Source organism: Grammomys surdaster, unplaced genomic scaffold (genome assembly GCF_004785775.1).
Source record: "Grammomys surdaster isolate TR1022 unplaced genomic scaffold, NIH_TR_1.0 126133, whole genome shotgun sequence".
In the NCBI taxonomy this organism is placed as follows: domain Eukaryota; kingdom Metazoa; phylum Chordata; class Mammalia; order Rodentia; family Muridae; genus Grammomys; species Grammomys surdaster.
The window spans coordinates 4,274,164-4,296,517 of NW_021620941.1; the positions used below are offsets into that span (position 1 = coordinate 4,274,164).

General features: G+C 44.6%; 1 protein-coding gene across 4 annotated transcripts in view; it reads right to left on the reverse strand.

The window, feature by feature from the left end:
* Positions 1–22,354, reverse strand: part of Sptan1 (spectrin alpha, non-erythrocytic 1) — a 67,943-nt gene that overhangs the window by 18,644 nt on the left and 26,945 nt on the right. For 2 of the 4 annotated variants that reach the window (XM_028756876.1, XM_028756874.1), the window contains exons 12-36: positions 21,686–21,796; positions 21,482–21,559; positions 21,193–21,348; positions 20,789–20,993; positions 19,957–20,138; positions 19,362–19,605; positions 19,066–19,188; positions 18,659–18,876; positions 17,170–17,262; positions 16,152–16,286; positions 15,348–15,496; positions 14,260–14,319; positions 12,985–13,183; positions 10,936–11,040; positions 10,611–10,634; positions 9,778–9,813; positions 7,499–7,546; positions 6,511–6,602; positions 6,139–6,283; positions 5,874–6,055; positions 3,185–3,284; positions 2,876–3,073; positions 2,652–2,798; positions 343–446; positions 54–216 (exon numbers count right to left, since the gene is read on the reverse strand). In XM_028756876.1, the coding sequence (XP_028612709.1) occupies positions 54–216; positions 343–446; positions 2,652–2,798; positions 2,876–3,073; positions 3,185–3,284; positions 5,874–6,055; positions 6,139–6,283; positions 6,511–6,602; positions 7,499–7,546; positions 9,778–9,813; positions 10,611–10,634; positions 10,936–11,040; positions 12,985–13,183; positions 14,260–14,319; positions 15,348–15,496; positions 16,152–16,286; positions 17,170–17,262; positions 18,659–18,876; positions 19,066–19,188; positions 19,362–19,605; positions 19,957–20,138; positions 20,789–20,993; positions 21,193–21,348; positions 21,482–21,559; positions 21,686–21,796 (3,297 nt within the window). The remainder of the gene's footprint in view (positions 1–53; positions 217–342; positions 447–2,651; positions 2,799–2,875; positions 3,074–3,184; positions 3,285–5,873; positions 6,056–6,138; positions 6,284–6,510; positions 6,603–7,498; positions 7,547–9,777; positions 9,814–10,610; positions 10,635–10,935; positions 11,041–12,984; positions 13,184–14,259; positions 14,320–15,347; positions 15,497–16,151; positions 16,287–17,169; positions 17,263–18,658; positions 18,877–19,065; positions 19,189–19,361; positions 19,606–19,956; positions 20,139–20,788; positions 20,994–21,192; positions 21,349–21,481; positions 21,560–21,685; positions 21,797–22,354) is intronic. The other 2 variants (XM_028756877.1, XM_028756878.1) reach the window with 1 other exon arrangement.

Here is a 22,354-nt window from a genome sequence, read left to right on the forward strand (position 1 = left end):
CAGGAGCCTCAGTGACAAGGGCATTTCAGAACAGGCACCCAGGAGCCCCTCACCTGGATGTTGGTGGGGTCCTTGTATGACTCATCGCTGGCTGTCTGTAATTTCTCACTGATCCAGGCTTCAATCTCATCCACATCCCGGCTGAATTGCTGAAGTGTTTGAGATTCTCCGAGTTTTGACCTTTTCTCAATCATCTGGGCTTTTAGGCGGCGCCACCTGAGAGTGAAGATCAAATATGAGTGTTCTTTCCAGGAAGAGAAGAAGCTGGAGCAGGTGTGGTTTCTCACATGAGGATGTTCATTGTCTCAGAGCTGGGGACTGTCACCACCACAGGACACCTACCTGTCAAGGACCTCATTGCGTCGGTTTGCAATGTCTCCCTTGGCATAGTGGTCCACAGCAATGAGCTGGTCGGCAAAGGCCTGCAGGGCAGCTATCTTTTCCTCCTAAGGGTAAACAGGCAAAGAGGTCAGGGTGGGCTGAACAAAGCTTGTCAGGCTGATAGTTTTCAGAGGCGATAGTTACACTTTGGGTGACGGAACTAACTGGTAGCAGGATCGGAACACACTGACACTTTAGAAGGCAGCTTGATTATCATCATTACTAGAGCAGGGTTTAGTTCAAGAGGACTTCAGGTCATACCGAGGTGTCGGAGTGTGGGGACACCAGCAGATGTCTAACAAATTAGGCTCATGAAGTGATCACTATTCTGTTTTCAACAACATGGTTTTCAAGTCACAACTATCTATTTTGTTTCTTGTTTTAGTGAATTATGTTATCACAACATAAATTTTTGCCCTTAAAAATATTTTTTTGAGGGGGAGGGAGGGAGGTTGGGTATGGTAGCACATGTCTTTAATTCCAGGAAGATCTCTGTATCTGTGAGTTCAAGTCTGTTCCACGTAGCCACTTCCAGGGCAGTCAGGACTACCCAAAAAGACCCCATATCACAATACAGAAGAACAAAGCTAGGGGCTGGATAGCTGCCTTAACCATTAAGAGCACTTGTTGCTGTTCTTGCAGAGGACCTGGGTTTTGTTCCCAGCAACCATGTGGCTTCTTACAATCTACTTCTACAGGATCAAACATCTGGTTTCTGATAGAACTGCATACACATGCTATACGTACTTAGAAATAGGCACACAAATACTCATAAACAACTTAAACTTTTTCTATACCATCATTATTTTTTGCAGAGCTACAGTCTGAATCCAAGTTTTATATATGTTAGGGAAGTACTGTACCAGGGAGCTGTATTATTGTATCATCATACATAAAACAGAACTGATTTGAGGATCTTCCCCCCACCACCCCCCCGCCCCTTAATCCTAGACAGTTTCTCCGTGTAGCCCTAGCTATCCTGGAACTAGCTCCAGAGACCAGGTGGCCTCAAACTCACAGAGATTCCCCTGCTTCTGCCTCCCAAGTGCTGAGGTGTGTGCCACTACCACCCAGCTTGACGGTTTTTCTCTATGTGTATATATATGTGTAGTGTGTAGCTGTACGCATGCCTATGAACACCAGACGCCAGCCTTGGGTGCCACTGCTCAGGAACCTCCACTTTTGTTTTCTGAAAGGGTCTCTTACTAATTTTTTTTTTTTTTTTTTGGTTTTTCGAGACAGGGTTTCTCTGAGTAGCCCTGGCTGTCCTGGAACTCACTCTGTAGACCAGGCTAGTCTCGAACTCTCGAACTCAGAAATCTGCCTGCCTCTGCCTCCCAAGTGCTGGGATTAAAGGCGTGTGCCACCACCGCCCGGCCGGTCTCTTACTAATTAATTAGGATGGTGGGCCAGTGAGCCCCACAGCTGAGATTACAAGCATGTACATCACACATAGCTTTTGGGCTCTAGGGATCAAAGCCAGGTCTTTGTACACTTCATCTAACAGGCCTCATTCCAATTTTGCTTCTTCTACTGTTTTCTAACCCAAAGATTTAAGCACTTGCTGTATGTGGCCATGTGATGACCCCAGGGTCTGTTGCACACTCAGCAGTGCTCTAGCCCTGGGTTGTAAACTTTCCCATTTTTTGTTCCTTTAGAGACAGTTTTGTCATGTAGTCCAGCCTGGCCTTAAACTCCATCTTTCTGCCTCAGGTTCCCATATGCTGAGATTACAGGAGTGTTACACCAAGCTGCTATCTCAAGATTTCTTGTTATTGTTTTGAGACAGGGACTCACTATGTAGCCTTGGCTGGCCTGGAGCTGGGTATGTAGGCCAGGCTAGCCTTAAACACAGACATCTGTCTACCTGTCTCTGGTTTTTCAGTACAAGCAGGAATAAAGACATGCTACCACATATGGCCCATTTAAGAAAATAGTTATTCACATATGTGTTTTCACAACTATGGAAGAGTTCACTGGATGCCCAGCAGACTATCCTGCATAGCTAGATCTGGCACCTGAACAGCATTTTGTTTGTTTGTTTGATTTTTTTTTTTTTTTTTAGAAAGATTCTCACTATGTAATCCTGGCTAACCTGGAACCTTCTATGTAGTCCAGGCTGGCCTTGAACTTCAGAACTCCACCTGTATCTGACTCCTGAATAGGAGTCTGTAACTATTTTTATAATCTAGTCATTAAGATAAGATTGCCATCAAGTAAGATGTGACTCAGGACAAATCCTGACAAGGACCTCCAGGTCCAGAACCCACCTGGACATTAATAGCTTTGTCAAAGTCTTCATGCTTTTTGATCAGAGCCTCCACGCTGTCCAGCGAGTCTCCTTTGTCTTCTGTGTTTAGGAAGGCCTCCCGGGCAGCCATCCAGTTTTCTGCTTGCTCACAGTCCCGATGGAAGAGCTATAGAGTGGACAAGTAGGTGTGAAGGAAGATTTGGCCACTTGTAAGAAATACCTGATGAGAAGTAATGTACACACCTGCAACTCCAGGCAGTGGTCCAGCATCATCCTGCGCTGGACCCAGGCCTTCTCCAGGTCTGTGCGCTCCTGGTCAAGAATATCAAGTTTCTCCTTGATCTCTGGGCTGGCATAGTGCCCATGAGCCAACAGCTGCTGCCCAAACTGCTCAAATGCCTGGAAAGTGCCAGCTCTGGCATCAATTTCTGTTCGGTGTTCCTGCCAAGAGGAGAGAAGGGATTAGGTAACCTGCTGAAGTTGTCCACACCAGTGTCAAGCCCTGGTTCCCAAGACAGGAACATGTAAGGCCACTAGCGCATCAGGACCTACCTGGTGTCGCTCCAGCAAAGCTTCAGCTCCAGTGACATCCTTGGCTAGTTCATCTGATGATACTAACCCTCGTATTCCATTGATCCAAGACATGAGGTCCCTAGAAACAAGATTCACAGAGGAACACTCATTACACTATCTGGCAACAAGCAGGAACCACTGTATCACTTCTGCATTAGAAAGTTATTTTAAGTTGACCTAGCCATTGGACAGGACTGTGTTCTACAGCTTATTTGTGTTACCAAAAAAGGGGGATCCTTCACCTATCAAGTCATGAAACCCAGTCCCAACTGTTATACCTATACAACACCAAGTCCTGTCCCTAAGGCTCAAGAGCAATGCAGACTAGGGGGCAAAAGACTGTTAAGAGCCAGAGGAATAGGGAGTTTGATGTGAGATTTTGTTTCCTAAAAATTTCAGTAGTCTCAGCAAAGTGTCTGCTTAAACATCCTGAACAAGAACAATGCCAATAGACATGCTAAAGTGGAAAGGGCAAGCAACTCTGAGATGAAGAGACAGTTTCCTAGGGGAAACAAACTATAATTAGTTATCCAATACCAAAAGTTCATCCCTGAAAACATACACAAAAAAAGTTAACACTGATGCCGGGCGGTGGTGGCGCACGCCTTTAATCCCAGCACTTGGGAGGCAGAGGCAGGAGGATTTCTGAGTTCGAGGCCAGCCTGGTCTACAGAGTGAGTTCCAGGACAGCCCGGGCTACACAGAGAAACCCTGTCTCGAAAAACCAAAAAAAAAAAAAACCAAAAAAAAAAAAAAAAAAAAAAAAGTTAACACTGTATGACTGAGTATGAACACCACACACACACACAGCACACACACACACACGCACACACACTCCCCCACTCACAAGAACAAATAAAGAAAAGTGGCTATGAAGAGTGTAAGAGGGAGTCAAAGGAGGGTTTACAGAGAAGGTGGGCATGAGGCGACTGTAGAATTTTTTATGAAGAGAAGAGAGTACTCAAAGGAAGAGGTGGGTTGTTTCTGAGCTCCAGGCTTACTTGTCTACATAGAAAGCTCCAGGCAGCTAGGACTACACAGAGAAACCCTGGCTCCCAGACCCCAAATAAACAAATACATAAGTAATAAAAAAGAAAGGGTCTCAGAGTGAGGATAACAAGATGGCTTAGAGAGTAAAGGCCTTCATTTGATCTGAGCACATATGGTAGAGAACTGACTTCTTTTAGCATTCACAGGGGAGTTGTGGCACACAGGCATGTATGCACAGATACAATGCAATAAATAAATATAGTAATAAAAGTTTTTGGAAGAAAAAAACCCAAAATACCAAAACCCACAAAAATCCCAAAATAAAACCCAAAATTCTTCAGAAGAAAAAATGAATGGGCGCTTCTGGAACGATTAAGTGTACTTCCTGTTTTCCAGAGGTCCCAAGCCTGGAAAGTGGAGGAGTATTATTTGCTGGCTCCCATCCAAGAGAGGGAATGTCTAACTACAAACGCAAGGCATGCTGTCCATCACCCACTCGGGGAAGTGGCATATAGCCATTAAAAGATAGGCACTAGATCACGGGAAATCTGACCTACAACCCATTTGCTGTTGCTCAGAAAACAAAAGAACCTACAATTAATGAGAATGTCACTAAATTAACTGGTGACAACAGGCAACATTACCACAGTGGCTCTTGTATGACTTTTTCAACTTCACTGTGACAAACTATTTTCAATTAAAAAAAGGTGGTAGAAAAGATTATGTATATCTATATTACATGAAATATACATTTAAAGAGGAAAACACAGTTGGTAAGGTGACATGAATTTGAGTATACATGTATATACCCACAGTGCAGACAAGAATAGACTTATTGTAAAGATTTTTGGTAGTTTGAATATTTTATATTCCATGGATATCTTTTTTTTTTTTTTTTTGGTTTTTCGAGACAGGGTTTCTCTGTGTAGCCCTGGCTATCCTGGAACTCACTCTGTAGACCAGGCTGGGGCTGGCCTTGAACTCAGAAATCCGCCTGCCTCTGCCTCCCAAGTGCTGGGATTCATACATGGATACTTTTATAGTAAAACTGACTATTACAAAGGTCCTATGTAGCAAGAATTTTTGAATGACACTTCATATGCTACTTGAGAGAGAATGACTCATACAGGCTCATACAAGAGAATGCTTGTTCCCTGGCTGGTGGAACTGTTTGGGAAAGATTAGGGAGTGTGGGCTTGCGGGAGCCCCTTCCATTCCCAGTTATTATCCCATGCCTTCAACTTGTGTCTCAAGATGTGAGCTCTCAGCTGGACAGTGGTGGTGAGAGGCTTTACTCACAGGCAGAGGCAGGCAGATCTCTGAGTTCAAGACCAACTTGGTCTACAGAATGAGCTCTAGGACAGCCAGAGCTACACAGAGAAACTTGTTCTCAACAAAACAAAACACCAAACAAATGTGTGAAATGTGTGTGTGTGTGTGTGTGAGAGAGAGAGAGAGAGAGAAGCAGAAAGAGAGAGAAAGAGAGAGGTGAGCTCTCAGTCCCTGCTCCAGCACCATGCCTGCTGCTGTGCTCCTTGCCAGGATGGTTATAGACCTTAGCTCTCTGAAATTGTGAAACTGTGAGGAGCCCCAAATAAACAGTTTCTTATGTAAGTTGACTTGGTCACAGTATTTTATCACAGAAATAGAAACATTAACTAAGACATTTGATTTTTACCGGAAATCACTAAGGAAGCGCTGCAGGTCATGGGAGTCACCCAATTTAGCCTTGCGCTGGTCTGCACGCTTCCCTAGGCTGGTCCAGGCCTGGTTTAACTCTGTGCACTTTTCCTTTAGGTCCTCTGCAGATTCAGGGTGGGACTGGATCAGCCTTTGGGCTGTTTCCCCAAGGGAATTCACCTAAAAGCAAAGAGTGGTACGAATGTTCAGGGAAACTGCTCTGCCTGACAGAGTTCAGGCCTCAGCTTTCCTCACCATCTCACCTTGTCACCAAGAGCTGCAAGGTCCCTCTCAAAGCCTTCATGTTTGCGCTGCAGGGCTTGGACACTAGCTAAATCATGGCCATAGTTGTCTGTGTTCAGAGCCTGATTCTTCTCTTCAATCCATTCTTTGGTTTCATCAGCATCTCTGTAGGTAAGACACATGGGTGAGTGCCTTGTCCCAGAGCTGGCATGTTGTAGTTACACACTCACTTCCAGCAGTGTTAACAGCATCCCCTCTTTCTTACGTGGCTTTGGTGTTAAGAGCCCAAACATCAGTAAGACATAGCTACTTATGCTGAGATCCCACTCAACAAGCCTCGTCTATGAGGGGCAAACTCCTTATTTCCTCCTGTCCCAGCTGGGTACCCTTACCTGTGGAACCTCTGAACTTCATGTGCACTGCCCAAGAGCTGGCTACGTTCCTCAGCCAGCTGTTGCAGGGACCGCCAACGCTCATTCAGCTCCTACAGGAGAATGGCAATATCAGTTCTCTAACACCCACAACTGGACCTTAGGAAAATAGGTGCCTGTAACTTTTCATCTCTAACCTTCCTTGCAAATAAAACAGCAGTGTATCACAACTGTAATGTTTTAGAAAGCAAAGAAAGTCATATCCAATAATCCCCAAGCTCCCCAAATGCCTGACTTAGGAACCTTTGCAACAGTGGATAAACTAACATTGGTGCTGGACATATGGTGCCTACAAGTAACTGCCAAATGGAGACATAGGAGAATCTTCTCTCAATAGTACAACCAATGAAGTCTTGGGCCAGAACACATCTGGGAAAGGTGAGTGCAGATAGTAGGAAAGGTCCGATTCTACTGGAAATCCCAGCGAAGATCTTCAGTACTGCTCTGTGCTGATCTGAGTAAGAATGACCTTCACAGGCTCATGTTTGAATACTTGGTCTCCTTTGGATGTTTGGGAAGGAACTGGCTTTGTTGGGGTAGATGTATCACTGGGGGTTGTGAACAGGCTTTGAGGTGTCAAAAGACCGGCCATTCTCATCGTATTCTCTGTTTGTATGAGAGCATCAGCTGTTCCTGCTGCCATCCCATCATGGACTCTATCCTGAAACCATGAGCCTAGTTAAACACTTCCTTTTATAAATTACCTTGTGTGTTCTGTTACAGCAATGTAAAAGTAAGACATGCTCAGATTGGAGTCTGGATCAAGAAACTTAATCAACCTATTTCAGGACTCTAGGCATTTGATCAGGATGCTTGAGTATGTTTCCAAAACCTACGGGAGTAGGCCTGGTCACAGCATGCTCGAGTACAACGACAAGTCCTCTGTTGTGGTTAAAATCAGGTAGAAAGTATAGAAAAGCAAGCAGGGTAGCTGGTCACCACTTCTTACCTTGATGGAGTTGAAGGTAGCCACTGTGTGGACCATCAGTCGAGCAGACTGTGAGAAGAGAACATATGAAACCTGTTAAGATCCTGTCCACTCAGAGACACATCTGCTAGTGAGTAACAGTAAGTAGGTCCCTACAATAAGTAGGATAGGGTTCTATCCACAGAACCCTATACAGACACTGGCAATATTTGACGTATGGACTACTAGAAAGGTGTGAGAAAACACCAAGTATGTAAGTGGAATTGGCTGCAGGATACCCAGGAGAGAGTGAAACTCTGAGGTCAGCGACTGAAGGAAGGGCAGCTCAGCATCATGAATGGTGTACTTTCTTGCCCACACCAAAGAATTCTCCAGAAAACAGATCCACAAACACCGGCTGCTGTGACTATTTAGTTACTAGTGAGGTGTAAAAATGACTCCTTCCATGGCTAATGTGGTTACCAGGCTGTGGTTTCTAACAGTGTCCTGAAGGAAAAGGGACAGCCATGCTCAAGGAAAATGGAAACAAGCCAATGACTGAGTTTTGTCCTCCACAATGCAGACAGTTATAAACACACATGGAGCCTCAAAATGTCCTATCCCACTCAGCTTATAAACAAAACAAACAAAAAACTCCTCATAGTGCAAAATCTTTCATGTATAAGAGGCAGGGCTCAGCTTAGATGCAGGAGAGGAAAGGCATCAATGTTTTCATGAACTCCAGATGACATGTGGGTGTGACACAGGACCCAGGAGGTAGGACCATCACTTCTATGCCTTCTTAGAACTAGGAGACAACTCACAATGAGACCTAAATCTCCCAGCAAGATGCTTCAACAGATAAAGGCAATTGTTGCCAAGTTTTCAACCCCTGGATCTACATAATACAAAATGGAAAACTAATGGCTACAAGCTTTCCTCTGACCTCCAACAGCACGCTGTGTGTATGGTCCCCCCCCCCCCCACAACAAACAAGTGCCATTCTAATGTATGTATTTTCAGCTAGGTACTGTGGTGCATGCCTTTAATTTCAGCACTTGGGAGGCAAAGGTATGTGGGGGTTCTGTGAGTTCAAGGCTATCTTATCCTATACAGTGACTTCCATGTCAGCACTGTTTATGTAGTGAGTTCTAGACTAGCCAGGCCCAAATAACAAGACCCTGTTTTTTTCTTTTTTCTAAATCTATTTTCAAAAGGATTTACATTGCTAGAAGAGCTTAGCAGAGCATTCAGATAGGAAGTTGTCTGTTCATTAGATTTTTCTATAAGAAAAAGTAACAGTGGGACATAAGAAAAACTCCTATACCTTTCTTTTTTAAAAACCAAGCTATGAGGGCAAATGTGGCTGGGTTGAGATGGGTTCTACAAGATGACTGAACAGCACAAGGGTCAGCACAGAAGGCCGGTGATGGGAGGCCTTTGATGCTGGGTTTCCAAGCTATCTTCTATGTCTAGAGAGTATACTTTCATGTAACAGAAATCTAACTGTAACTTCTTTATAGATATGTATGTATGTATGTATGTATGTACATATGGTGAGTGAGAAGAGATGCTGTTACAAAACTAAACTGTGTGTAGCTGGTGCTGTTTTCTTAGCTGGAAGCACAGTACATCAGGCCTCCTACCACATTCCCTGGCAGAGTTGTGCTGTTCTGGTGCAGTGCTACCCCTGCACTGACAGTGATATCTGCTGTGGGGGTAACTTGCTCCTCCCCTTCCTGCTCTGGAGAAGAGACCTTCTTTTTTTTTTTAAGATTTATTTATTTTTTTATATATGTGAGTACTCTTTGCTCTCTTCAGACACACCAGAAGAGGGCATCAGATCCCATTACAGATGGTTGTGAGCCACCATGTGGTTGCTGGGAATTGAACTCAGGACCTCTGGAAGAGCAGTCAGTTGGCTTAACCGCTGAGCCATCTCTCTAGCCCAAGAGAAGGGAACTTCTAAACACAGGCTTCCTCCAAGTACTGAGCAGGTCACTTGGATTATGGACTGTGTACTGTCATTCCCATCCTCAGGCACTACCTTGTTCACATCATTTCAGTGGGACTGCTGTGCTGTGTGGCAACACCTAATGACTCCCTGGAGGAGTCCTACCAACTAGACACTATGCTTCTATGGATCAGGGCTCCTAGTTACACAGACAACAGAACATAGCCACTATGGTTAAAAGACCACACCATTCAAGTGAAAGTTCACATCAAGCTAGGTACCAAGAAAAAGGCACACAAGAAAGAAATAAGACACTACAAGTTCCTGCAAAATGTCTGGAACTCGTAATGTGCAAAGGAGTCCTTACCTTCCACGGGGAGGCTGTCTTGGAATCTGCTTCATCCTAGTCAAAGAAGGAAGAGCTTAGGAGCTTATCATAAAACACAGAACCTTCCCAGCCATCAACTGTGATCCCAGAGGAATTGCAACAGCTCATCTTCACCACTCAGAAACAGATCTGATCGCCCAGCAACCAACAAAAGGCTGGCTGAAAGCAATCATCAATTTCTCTTTCCCCTTTAGGATTTATTTTGTGTGTATGAGTGTTTTGTCTCCCTGTATTGGGCACCATTTGCATGCCTAGTGCCCAGGGTGTTTAGAAGAGGGCATCATATCCCTGTGAATGGAGCTACGGATAGTTGAGTCATCATGTGGGTGTTGGAACTGAACTCAGATTCTCTGCAAGAGCGACAAGTGCTTGTAGCTGCTGAGCCAACTCTACAGCTCTCTATTGTTTGTTTTCCTCAAATACAGTAGAAGAGATGGAAGGAATGAAAAAAATTCAACATAATGGCCATCTTTTCTTTATGCCATGCCCATAGAATTATTTGAAAAATGAACAAATATAAACAATAAGAAAATGGTATTAGGGGAAATACTTTAGCTTCTGTAATCCCAGCTGAGGCAAAAGGACTGTGAAATTGTGGCGAGTTTGAGCTAAATAAGTCTAATAACAAAACCCAAATCAAAACTCCTGTACTTTTGTTCTGGAGAATAACAGGCAGCATATATGTGTAAAAATGCAAAATAGAGATTCTAGACAACAAAAGGTCTCTGTCATCCAGCAGCTCTTGCCTTTACATCTTCCCAAGATCTAAATCCTTGCTAAAATCCTTGCTAAATATGGATCCCGCGACTTACCCTGGGCATCATACCATACACCTCCTACAAGAAAGAAAGCAGTGTTAGTCCAGAGGAAACATGCTTCAGAACCCCATATAGTAAATGCACTGTGGAAATGGAAGAGCCACAGAGAACAGACTGGGAAGCTAGTACACTGGCCAGCAGAACTCTAAAATCAAATGCCTATGTGTAAAACATTTATCTATTTAAGGAGCTTATGAACTTGAAGCCAAGGGCACCATAGACAACTTCCACAGCTTAGGGAGAGCATGGGATGAAGTGTGAACCTCAAACCTGTGCTATAAAATGTGACCCCAGGGCTAGGAAGGACTCAAGCACCTACCTGCTGCTGCACTGCCTGCACTTCCTCTGCCATCAGACCTTCAGACTCCAGGTCTTCAGCTACTTTGTTAATGTCCTTCAGCCGGGACTCATTGGCTTTCAGATCCTTTAAAGTAAAAGCCACAATGACTAAACACACAGTAGCAAGTCACGGGAGAGGGGAACACAGATAGTTCAGAATCAATGGCATACACTTTTGAGACAGGGGACTCACTATACAGCCTTGGTTGACCTACAACTCACTATGTTGTAGACTGGCCTCAAACTCAAGAGACATCTATCTGTCTCTGCCTCCTGAGTGCTGGAATTAAAGGAGATTAATGCACCACCCACCCACCATCTTCTTTGAATGTAATGTTCTCAAGGTTCATGCTTGTAAACTCCACTCCTTGTTGCAGCTGGTTGTATTCAATTGTATGGATGTTGTGCATCGCTTCACTATCGCTCGGCTTAAGGATGCCTCCCTCAATCTGTGTGTGTGCGTGTAGTACATGCATGTATATGGAATCTACATGTAATCTAAGTAACAGCTTGTTCCCTACAGTGAGTGCCAAGTCGGCCTGGACTACTTAGCAGGGTCCTTTTGTAAAAACTAAAAGTACAACAATTGAGTAATTTAGAAGGTTCTTAAAGTGTGAATGTTTATAATCCCAACACTTGGTGAAGAAGACAAGATAATCAGAAGGTCAAGGCTGGTATGGACTACAGGGGAAATTCAATATCAGCCTGGCCTACAAGGGCGGGGTCTCCAACAAACATCCAAGCAGGGCTCCTGATGCAGATGTAGTTCCCTTGTGCTGCATCTCTGTCCCTGCATAAAACTAGGCATGACGATCTAACCTCTAACCTCAGTACTCTGGAAAGAACGCAGGCAGGAGGAAGCTTAAGCTCACCCTTAGCTCCATAGTAATTTCTGAGAGGCTAACTTGTACCTCAACAGACACACAAGAGAATAAACTCTAAGACAAAGAGACTGCACAACCCATGTCACCTTCACCTCAGTGATCTGGAGGAGACCCAAGAGAACTATTCAAACATTTTTGTTTTGCTTTGTTGTATTATTTTTCTGTGTTTGATGTGGGCAAGTGTGCCACAGTGATGGATGAGGCCAGAGGACAACTTGTGCAAATTGGTTCTCTTTCCACCATGTAGGTCCTGGAGGGTGACTTCAGAATGATCTCAGGCCTGGTGGCAAGCGTCTTAACCCAACGAGGCATCTCACTGTTCTGAGATTCAACACAACCCTATCTTTTTTTGGGACAGGGTCTCTGTGTAGCCTTGGTTGTCCAGGAACTGACTTTGTTGACTAGGGTAGCATTATTGAACTCAGAGACCTACCTGTCCCTGTCTCCCAAGTGCTGTAATTAAAGGCATGTGCCACCATACCCATCAAGAACCAACTGTCTTTTAAAAATAATTTATTTCCATTTTATGTGCACTGGTGTTTGGCCTGCATGCATGTCTATGTGAAGGTGTCCGACCTTGGAGCTACTGACAGTTGTCAGCTGACATCTGGGTACTGGGATTTGAATCTTGGTACTCGGGAAGAGCAGTTAGTGCTCTCAACCACTGAGCCATCATTTCTCTAGGCCCAAGAACCAACTCTTTTAAAAAAAAAAAAAAATCTTTTTTTTAAATGCTAATTTTTTTGGTTTGTTTAAAAACTTACTGACTTACTGTATGTGAATTTGTATTTTCTGTGTATGAGTTATAGAGTTGTGAGAATCATGTACGAGGCACTGGGAAGCAGACTTGGGTCCTGACAGCAACTGTGCTCTTGACCTTTAAGCCATTTCTCCATCCCCTTAAATTCTTTTAAATTATTAATTTTATGTGTATGGTGTCTGCCTGCGAGTGTGTTTGTGTACCAAATATGTGCCTGGTACCTGTGGAGGAAGGAAATTGGACTTATAGATGGTTGCGAACCACCATGTGGGTGTTAGGAATAGAACCTGGCTTGTGTGGGCGCCCTTAGCTGCTGAGCCAGCCCTCCAGTCCCAAGAGCTAGCTATTTACACGACTTCGCAGCCATGTTGTAGACTTCCCATACCTTCTGGAAGTCATCAAACTTCTTCTGCAGCACCTCAACCTGCTCCAAGTCAGCGCCAACCTCCTCACTCGTCAGAGCAGCTTCCTTCTCATTGATCCACTGCTGCAGCTCGTTTGCTTCCCGGAATAACATGAACTTCTTGCAACTCTTTTCCAACATGCCTTTCCTCTTCTCACCCAGTTCCAGCAGAGACTGATATCTGACGGAAGTCAAGAGGGGACCATAATGGGCAAGGAAAGCAGTTAGCTCACCACAGATGCTAACCCAGGACAAGCACTAGGCATCTGAGATGAGATCCAAGACATGAGATTGTAATGATGATGCCTAGCAACAAAGGACCAGAGCACACGGAGATGAGGACTCTAGGCACTCCACTATAGGCGGAGGGGTAAGCACACCCTGGTCATAACTGCGTGGGTTTCCACAGCCCGGGCACACTTATTCCAGGTGCATTTGCAACTACTATGATCACACAAGCCTAAAACCAAGTACTTAGCACAGAAACAGAAGGTTCATGCGACTATACTGGAGAGATGAGGTGAAGCTACATAAAAAGGAAACTACTTAATGTATAAAAGGGATTTTCTTGGTTTTAAAATTCTCTGAGCAGCCCCTAAGTGGGAGAAGATATGAGCTTTAATATAGTCCAATACAGGATGTTCCATCTCTGACCAGAAGGGCATTTCCATGGTGATCTCTGTTTTTGAGCAGCGAAAGAATATCAGGTAGTGTGCAGTTTATACACAACTCCATCACCTACAAGATCTAAGGAGGATCAAAAGAATTTTCTAGCCTATGAGAACTAAGATTTATAAGCTAAATTACCACTATCTTCCAAGACACAAAAGTAACAAATCTGAGTAAGAAATGAAATTCAAAGTTAAAGAAAAATCTGAAAATCATCACTAAATCTAAGTTTCCCAAACAAAAAGTACTAAGTCACCAGAAACCAGAACCCCTAACCTCGAAATCGCATTTCCCTGTCTCCCTACTGAGGAGTACAACAGAACTAGCTGCAGGTTCCTGGAGGATAGATATTGTTCCTGCTCTACCACAGAACTAGAGTGAACCAACACCATTCCAAACACAAGCAGGCAGAAGCAACCAGGGAGAGTGGTTCCACTGAGAGGTCTCCCACAGGCAGCAAAGCTGTGAAGATGTGGCAGGTCCCTGCACCACCTCTTTCTGAATGGAAAGTGCTTTGGGAAGAGCGGCAGAGGGAATGACAGGTGTAGCAGTGACATGGGAGCTCAGCCAGGTTCTCAGCCTACTCACAGTTCTTCCACCTGTTTCATACGCAGAGATACACTGCCGGCCTCCTTAGTTATGCGTGTCCTGCACAGAGGGGGTACAGCAAAAGCATGCACACATTAGTGGATTAATCTATGGGAATGAAAAGCAGCAGCTCCGACTGGCACCATGATGGCGGACGCTCGAAGTGGGAAAACACAGGAACCCTTCAAAGGCTCTTAGCCACAGCCCAGGCCACGAATGAAATCAGTGGAGAAACAACAGGAAGAGTAAATGAGAGGGTTAGTTTACCTGCATGTTCCTGACAACCCTGCTCCATGTAAGGCAGCATTCCCTGTACTGCACACACTTACTGCATAGAGCAAGGCCAGGGACAAAATAGACCTGAAGGATGGTGCTGACTCTGATCGCCAGCTTAGCAACACTGTCTCCATCAACATTGTGCTCTTACATTTATGACCCAGGTCTGTGATAGCAATATAAACCCAGATGTCTCCTTGTTTATGCAGTAAAAGAATCTACAAGTGTACAAATGGCTCTTGTCATTTCAAGATCGTTAACATCAGAAAAGCTCTCTTATTCCAAGTCCTGCTGGACTTAGAAATATACTTCCTGGGTACTCCCCAGATGCCCAAAGCTGTTGATTTCATCAGCAGAGTAAGGTATGCACTATAGGACAGACAGGGCAATATGGGAATCATCTACATGATATGAAGAAAACCAGCTTAAAAAGTAAATTGCATTCTCTAAATGCAAAGGAAGAGAGAGCAGCTCCCTAGGCAGCTGTCCAAAGGGAGGCAGAGCCAAGGGGTAAGATATCTGAAAATCCAACCCAGGAAGAATCTTGTCAACAAGACAAAGGCTAACACTGTACCAAGTAGCAAAATGTGCTTTAGATAAAGCAGGTTAGAAGTACAGAAAAAAAAATTCAGATTAAGGTATTAGTCAAGAATCTGGGCTCTAACACGGAGGCTGGTGGGTTACAAGACTTGAGGGAAATAGAAAAGAAGACACAGGGCTCCAGAGCTCCTAAGACACTGACTCTGTCTGGCTTGAGGACTGGATTAAGCCCTAGGTGTTATCTAGCCTGTGCTGTGTATTCGAGCCCTTACTGGTTGTCAATTTGCCCCTGCCGCAGAGCAATGCTGCCCTGCTCTTCCAAGAGGTTCTCCCTTGAGGCTGACTGGGCGGGGTCCAGCTTCTTCACATATGCAGCTGGCACAAAACCCTGACGGTCATTCACTTCCACTTTCCACCAATCCTAAGAAAGAAAAAAAAGAGGACTGAGAGCAGATTCTTTTCCCAAGAAAGACCTCACATTGGCCTATTTTTTAATTCTTTGTTTTATTTTTTTATTTTTTATTTTTGTGGTTTTACAAGCCCTGGCTGTCCTGGAACTCACTCTGTAGACCAGGCTGGCCTTGAACTCAGAAACCTGCCTGCCTCTGCCTCCCAAGTGCTGGGATTAAAGGCGTGCGCCACCACTGTCCGGCAGGTTTTTTTAATTTTAAAGTTTGTGTCTCCTCCGTGTGTATGCGACAAGTGTGTGCTCGCACGTACACCCAGAGTATAGCACCTGCCCAGTATCCATGAGACCCTGTCTTCCACAGCCAGCACCACAAACAATCACTACTAAGAGTACAAGTTATGGAGCAAACAATCCATGGCTCAGAAGGGAGGCTGTTCACCAGGGATAATTGATTTTGGTGATCCTGCAGGTGACCCTTGGCACTACTTGTGTACATCAGACTTGAGGATTCATCGAGTACTTCCCTAATTGTATGTGGCCCTGGATACATGAAGAATAACTAGGAGTCTGAAAAAGTAACCTCTGTATCTTCCCATCTACCCAAGGATATCCAGCAGAGTACACTCCCCCCAGGGATGCACCAAACCCTGGCCACTCTGTGCCTTGCCTTGTTAGTGCTGTTGAGCAAGGTGAGGATATCCCCTTTCTTCATGGTGACCTCACGAGGGCTCTTCTCTTGATAGTCATAGAGAGCCAACACCAGCTCCTTTCCAGTCTCATCATCCATGGGGGCCACTTGTTGCTAATGATCCAAATGAAAGACAAAATCATTAAATGCCATGTGTCACTCAAGCATACAACAGTCCAACTTTCAACAGGTGTAATCAAATACACACTTATAAAAGCTCTCTCTCTCTCTCTTTTTTTTTTTTCAAGACAGGGTTTCTCTGTGTAGCCTGGCTGTCTTGGGATTTGCTCTGTAGCCTGGAACTCACAGAGATCTGCCTGCTTCTGCCTCCCAAGTGCTGGAATTAAAAGTGTGTTCCACCACCAGCCAGCTGTGGCCTTAGAGCTTAAAAAGAACTTTGTAAAGAGCCAATCCAGTTTCAGCAGTTGGAACTATATACACCAAGCTGGCCTTGTGGTCCACCTGTCTCTGCTACCTGAGGGCTTGAGTGCTGGAATTAGATGTTTGCACTACTACACCCAACTGCTTGAGAGCTCTTTACTGAAGCTACCAAAAACCCAATATTTGTTCAAGCTGTTGAACAAATGTGTCACTCAATAATCCAGGTATAGTGGTTCATGCTTATAAATCAAGCACTTAAGAAGCCAAAAGAGAAGGATTAATTAGTTTGAGACCTGCCTGGATTACAAAGTGAGACCTCTGTTATTAAATTATCAAAATGAGGGGGGATTCAACCAAACATTCTCAATTAAATGTCCCTAAATGTGACCTTTGTGTGAGAACAATGTTGCCACAGCACATATGGTGGCATGCACCTTCAATCCCAGCATTCCAACACTTGAACAAAGTAGTGAGAGGTGGCCAGCCTCATTTACACTATGAAACCCTGTCACAAAGAAACAAACCCAAAGAATGTTGCCCACCATTTTAGATGTCCATCAGTTTCTTTAGCCCATCCCTGACCTCAGTACTTTAGAACCCCAGGAACACTGCATACCCGGCATGACTGAGCCTGCTCTCGCAAAGCCTGGATGCTGCTGCCGTAGGCGCTGAGATCTGACATCAGAGCTTCATGCTTCTTGAGCAGGGCCTGAAACCAAACACATGGAGCCATGTCTTTCTTTAAGGTCCCTTGTCATAAGATATGACTGCTGTCTGTACTGTACACTCTGCATTTTGTAAACTTACTTTTAATATTTTGTATAATGTACTTTTAAATTTTTTTTGAACTCAAACATGAGTAGTGGATCTATATCTTTGCCTACTCCCTCCAGCTGCTCCCGTACTCATGACCAATGTTTCTACAACTACTATCGCTTTACACACACGCACACACGCGCGCACACACACACACAGTGAACACAGTGTTACACAAACTCTGCTTGAGTATGTCTATTGCTGCCCGTATGTATTTGTGTCTAGGACTGACCACCCTATGTGGGAGCTTGTCCGTGGAGGAAGTGGATCTCCTTCTCTCAGCAGCTACTGATCAAATATGGCTTTTTATCTAGAGGAGTTAGGACCTTGTGACATTTTCCCCATTCATGCTGGCTTACACTTACTTCATCATGTGTGCATACAACATGGCAAAAGCATGGAGGTCAAAGGACAATTTGCAGAAGTCAGTTCTCTGATTCCACCTTATGGGTCTGAGTATTGAACTCAGGTCAAGAGGCTTGGCCCAAGTGCCTTGCCCACTGAGCCATCTTGCCACCTCATTTCTCTTTCCTTTCTAATTTCAGAGAAGAAATACTGCTGAGTTACAGTCTCCTCTTTTCCCTTGTTTTACCTAGTTACAATGTATCTGAATACAAACACACAAATAACAGCCCCCATGTACTTGAGAATTCCTTTTTATATGTCTAGTTTGTCACTCCTTACTAACACCACCTCCAGGGTTTTTGGTTCTCCCATTCTTGGGGAAAATACTGTTCATGTGAAGGCTCAAGTCACCTAGGGAGGTTTTTGGTACTGGGAATGGAATCCACAACTGTATACAAGCAACACTAGTGCTTTACTATTGAGCAGGGACCCTAGCTCTCTCATTCTGGTTTTGACAAAACTGTCAAGAGGTAGGTCTAACGATTACAACTAGATCTTTATGAACCAAATATGAGAGTTACAGTAAAACAAGAGGTTAGAAAAAAGAAGGAAAGTGTATGTTGGTGAATGTTTTGAGTGTTACATGTACATGGATTTCCAGATCTACACAGGTGTTGGTGTGGGCATGCTTGTACATGCTAGTCTGACTACATGTCTGCATGCACATGACTAAGAATAAATAAGACAACAGCAAACGTTAACGTAGTTAAGGCTCTTCTCCTTGATTCTGAACTTTCAAAATACAAAGTAAGAAAGACTCCTGACACTTTACAAAGCAGACACAGTATACTTTACTTTCCTACAATGCCTTCTCCACTACCTTGCTCTCTACTCTAAGCCTGGGCCCATTTCCCAAGTACATGTGATGTCCAGGTTTGAGCTACCTCAGCAGAGTCTTCATCCTTCCCATAGTCCGTACTGCCCACAATGGGCTCCTTCTCTCGCATCCAGGACTCAGCCTCATTGGCATCGGCAAAGTACTGCTGGGCCTGTAGCGAGTCCTCTAGATCTTGCCTCCGCTGGGAGGCTTTGGATTTCAGAGCCTCCCACTTCTGGTTGAGCTCACTCAGTTTGGCCTTCACATCCTCTGCAGCAAAATGGCCTGGAAGGATGATGTTGAGCATACTGACATAACAGTGACACTCACAAGGTGAGGCCTGGGCAGAGTCATACAACGGCATGGAAAGGGGACTCAGCCTTGGCCTCATCAACAGGGCCCAGGTCCATGCACTGCATGTCAACAGGGGAAAGACAAAGAGTCAAAGCAGGCCCAGTCACTGACCACACTCACCTTCCTCCACCATGGCATTTCCCTTTTGTGTCACTGCTTTGATGCGAGGTTCATGCCCAGCAATTTCTGCTTGTAAAGCTTGGTGTTTCTTTAGCAGATTCTGGACTCCAATAAGATCTTTGCCTAAAAGCAGAATCCATTTCCTCATCAACTGGCACTGAACTGCCTCTAATGGGCTCCCACCACTGCTGCAGTACAGGGATCTGAACTTCCATTCCACCCCCTTAGGTACACACCTCTCCTCTGTGTATGGGATGTGGCAATGGCATGGTTCTGCCTGGGGCAGATACACTCACCTCTGTTAGTGGATGCAGCAATAGGCTCCTTTTCTCGAATCCAAGTTTCCTCATCCTCCACATCTCGGAAGAGCTGCTGCAGACGAAGGGAATCTGCCAGCTTCTGCTTCCTGGCCACCATGGGTTCCTTGAGAGCCTCATAGCGAGCCACAAGGGCCTCTTGCTTCTTCTTAATGTTTTCAGCATCAAAATGGCCAGCATCTTGGAACTGGCGGGCCTGAATTGTGATGCCGTCAATTCGATCCTGGAAACAGGATGATAAGGTTCAAAGACTGCAACCAATTTCCAGAGACTGTTTTGCACCTCTCCAGCCTATTACTTCTACTTGGGGATGGGGATTCATCAGACTCAAGGAAAATTTAACACAGTGCTTGTCCTACTCTGAGGATAGTTGTCATGGCCTTCCCTCCCTTTCGGCTGTCAGAGAGCTCTGAGGGAAAACACCGAGCAGAGCACAGAGCTCAGAGCACAGAGCTCCCTAAGACAGCCACGCAGTTCATCTCTCCCGAAACACTATCACTGTGGAGTGTTCAGCATTCATCTTCCTCCCACTCAGCACTGCCCGGCCCTCTATAGCTCCCGTCTCTCACACTACCTGGTGAGCAGCGACATCTGCCTCGAGTAGCGCATGCTTCTTCTGGAGGTTCTGGACATTAGTGAGGTCTTTACCATAATCATCTGAAGCCAGGTGACCTTCAACTTCATATAGCCACAACTCGATGTCCTCAACATTTCGATTAAACTGTTGCTGCTGGTTGGCTTCACGGAGCTTTATTCCTGTTCAATAAAGCAGGTTTACTTTTCTGTTAGATAATGTAATCCACTAATATTGACATGAGCCACGGTATCCCGGTGAAGGATTATGGTCAAATCTTCAGTCACTTTAAATGGTGGAGGAAAACCTCTAGTATAACCTCTGCTCTACATTCTACAGACTGAAATGGAGGCTGTTTGGAAAGCATCTTTACTTCCATGAGATACTACATCTGGCTCACAGTTAAACTGTGTTTTTTGGTTGTGTTTTCAGACAGTGTTTCTCTGGCTCTTCTGGAACTCACTCTGTAGACCTTGAACTTACAGAGATCTGCCTGCCTCTGCCTCCTGAGCGCTGAAATTAAAGGCGTGTGACACCACTGGTAGCTGCTGAACTGTAATTTTAGGTAGGAAAGGTCTGAGTCTCTACCCAACCATTGCTTTTAATCACATTTATCAAATGATCAAAGTATTGAGAACTCAAGCCAAATAACCCTTATATGGCAATAACTCTTAACAAAGTTATCACTCTACCTTTCCTGGGTTGTGTCTTGTCCTAGACTGCTACCTTTCCTGGGTTGTGTCTTGTCCTAGACTGCTAAGCCAGAGAGGAGTGCTTAGCTTCCCAAACATTCCTATCGCCAACCACTTTTCTATCATCTATTTTATCCTACCTTTCAGTTCTGTAGCCTCTAGAAGTTTCTTCCACAAACTGATGACCTCATTCATACGAGCTGCTACTTCTTCCTTGGCATAGTGGCTGACATCTATCAGCTTTTGCCCAGCTTTCTCTAGGGCATCAATACGGCTCTGGTTTGCTGAGAGCTCAGCCTCAAAAGCCTGATGCTTTTGGACTTTCCCTTGCAGGTTGGATGGATCCTGCGAATCAAAAAGACAAGAGAGTTCTGCCTTGAACCCGAGTATACAGAGCTACTTCACACTCATAAAAAAGACAATTTATGCTAACCAGTATGGTTTGTATGACCCTCTTTGTGTGTTTTTGGTTCTTTAGCTCCAACTAGTTTTTGCAAGATTTAGCTTACTACACAAGTACTACAGAACACACTGATTGGATTACTTTATATGCCTCGTCGGTGGCCGTTTTCATCTTCTCGTTGACCCAACTTTTGAGCTCATCAGAATCACGGAAGAACTGCTGCAGGTGGAAGGAATCGGCCAGCTGTGCCCGGCGATGCATGGCTCGCTCATGAAGGGCATTGCGGCGGCTCAGGAGCTGTAAGACAGATCACATGGCTCTACTTTATACTCCCCAAAAAGGTGACCAGCTCGACTGAACTGCAGTAAGTATCTCAGAAAGGGAACTCGCACACTACAAGAAAGGAGCATGACATGCCCAGGGGACTCACAGCATCTCGACGAGTGGCTACATCTTCCATGGCATAGTGGTTATTTTGGATGAGTTTGGTTGCAAATTCATCAAGGGCCTGGAAAGGAAGGCAAGAGTTGTCATTGTGAGCATGGAGTCCTAGCTTGGACTATGGAGAGCACATCCCAATCAATCTCCCTCTCCCTTTCCCTCTCTATGAATTACGTGACAAGGAGGATCTTACTGTGATTTTTTCTTCCTGGGCACTGAGAGATTTCTCAAAGTCCTCATGCTTCTTCAAAAGAGCTTCCACACTGTCTAACGAGTCACCCAAATCTTCATTTAGCAGGAATGCCTAGAGAGAGGAAAGCAAGGGTGAGGCACCATGGGCTGTGTATTCATCTATAGCCTAAAAGCAAAGGCAGATTTTGGCAAAACACAGACAGAAAAGATTCTATGGCAATTAAAGCTTCTGAGATCATTATTGGAAAGTCTAGTCTTTTTAGATTCTCTTAAAAATCAACCAATAACACTGGGAAAGAATACTTACTGTGTACTCTATCAAACAGTTTTCAAATAATTTCTTTTAAGGGGGGAGGGTACCGAGTCACGGTCTCACTATGCAGTGCAGACGCTCTGTAACTCTCTAAGGTAAGTAGTCCAGCTGGCATCAAACTTGCGACCCTCCCACCATAGCTTTCTTAGTGAGACAACAAGCAGGCACCAACCCCACCTCTCACATAGCTCTTACAGGTTTTCATACATTCATGTTACACACAAGGTCAGACTCTAATTTTTAGAAATCCTTTTTGTACTGCATAAATCTTTTCTAAGGGCCTCAGCAATGACAAAGGCAGACAGGGCCAAAAGAAACCTGCATTGTTCCCTTCTTCACTTTATCTAAAACTGAAAT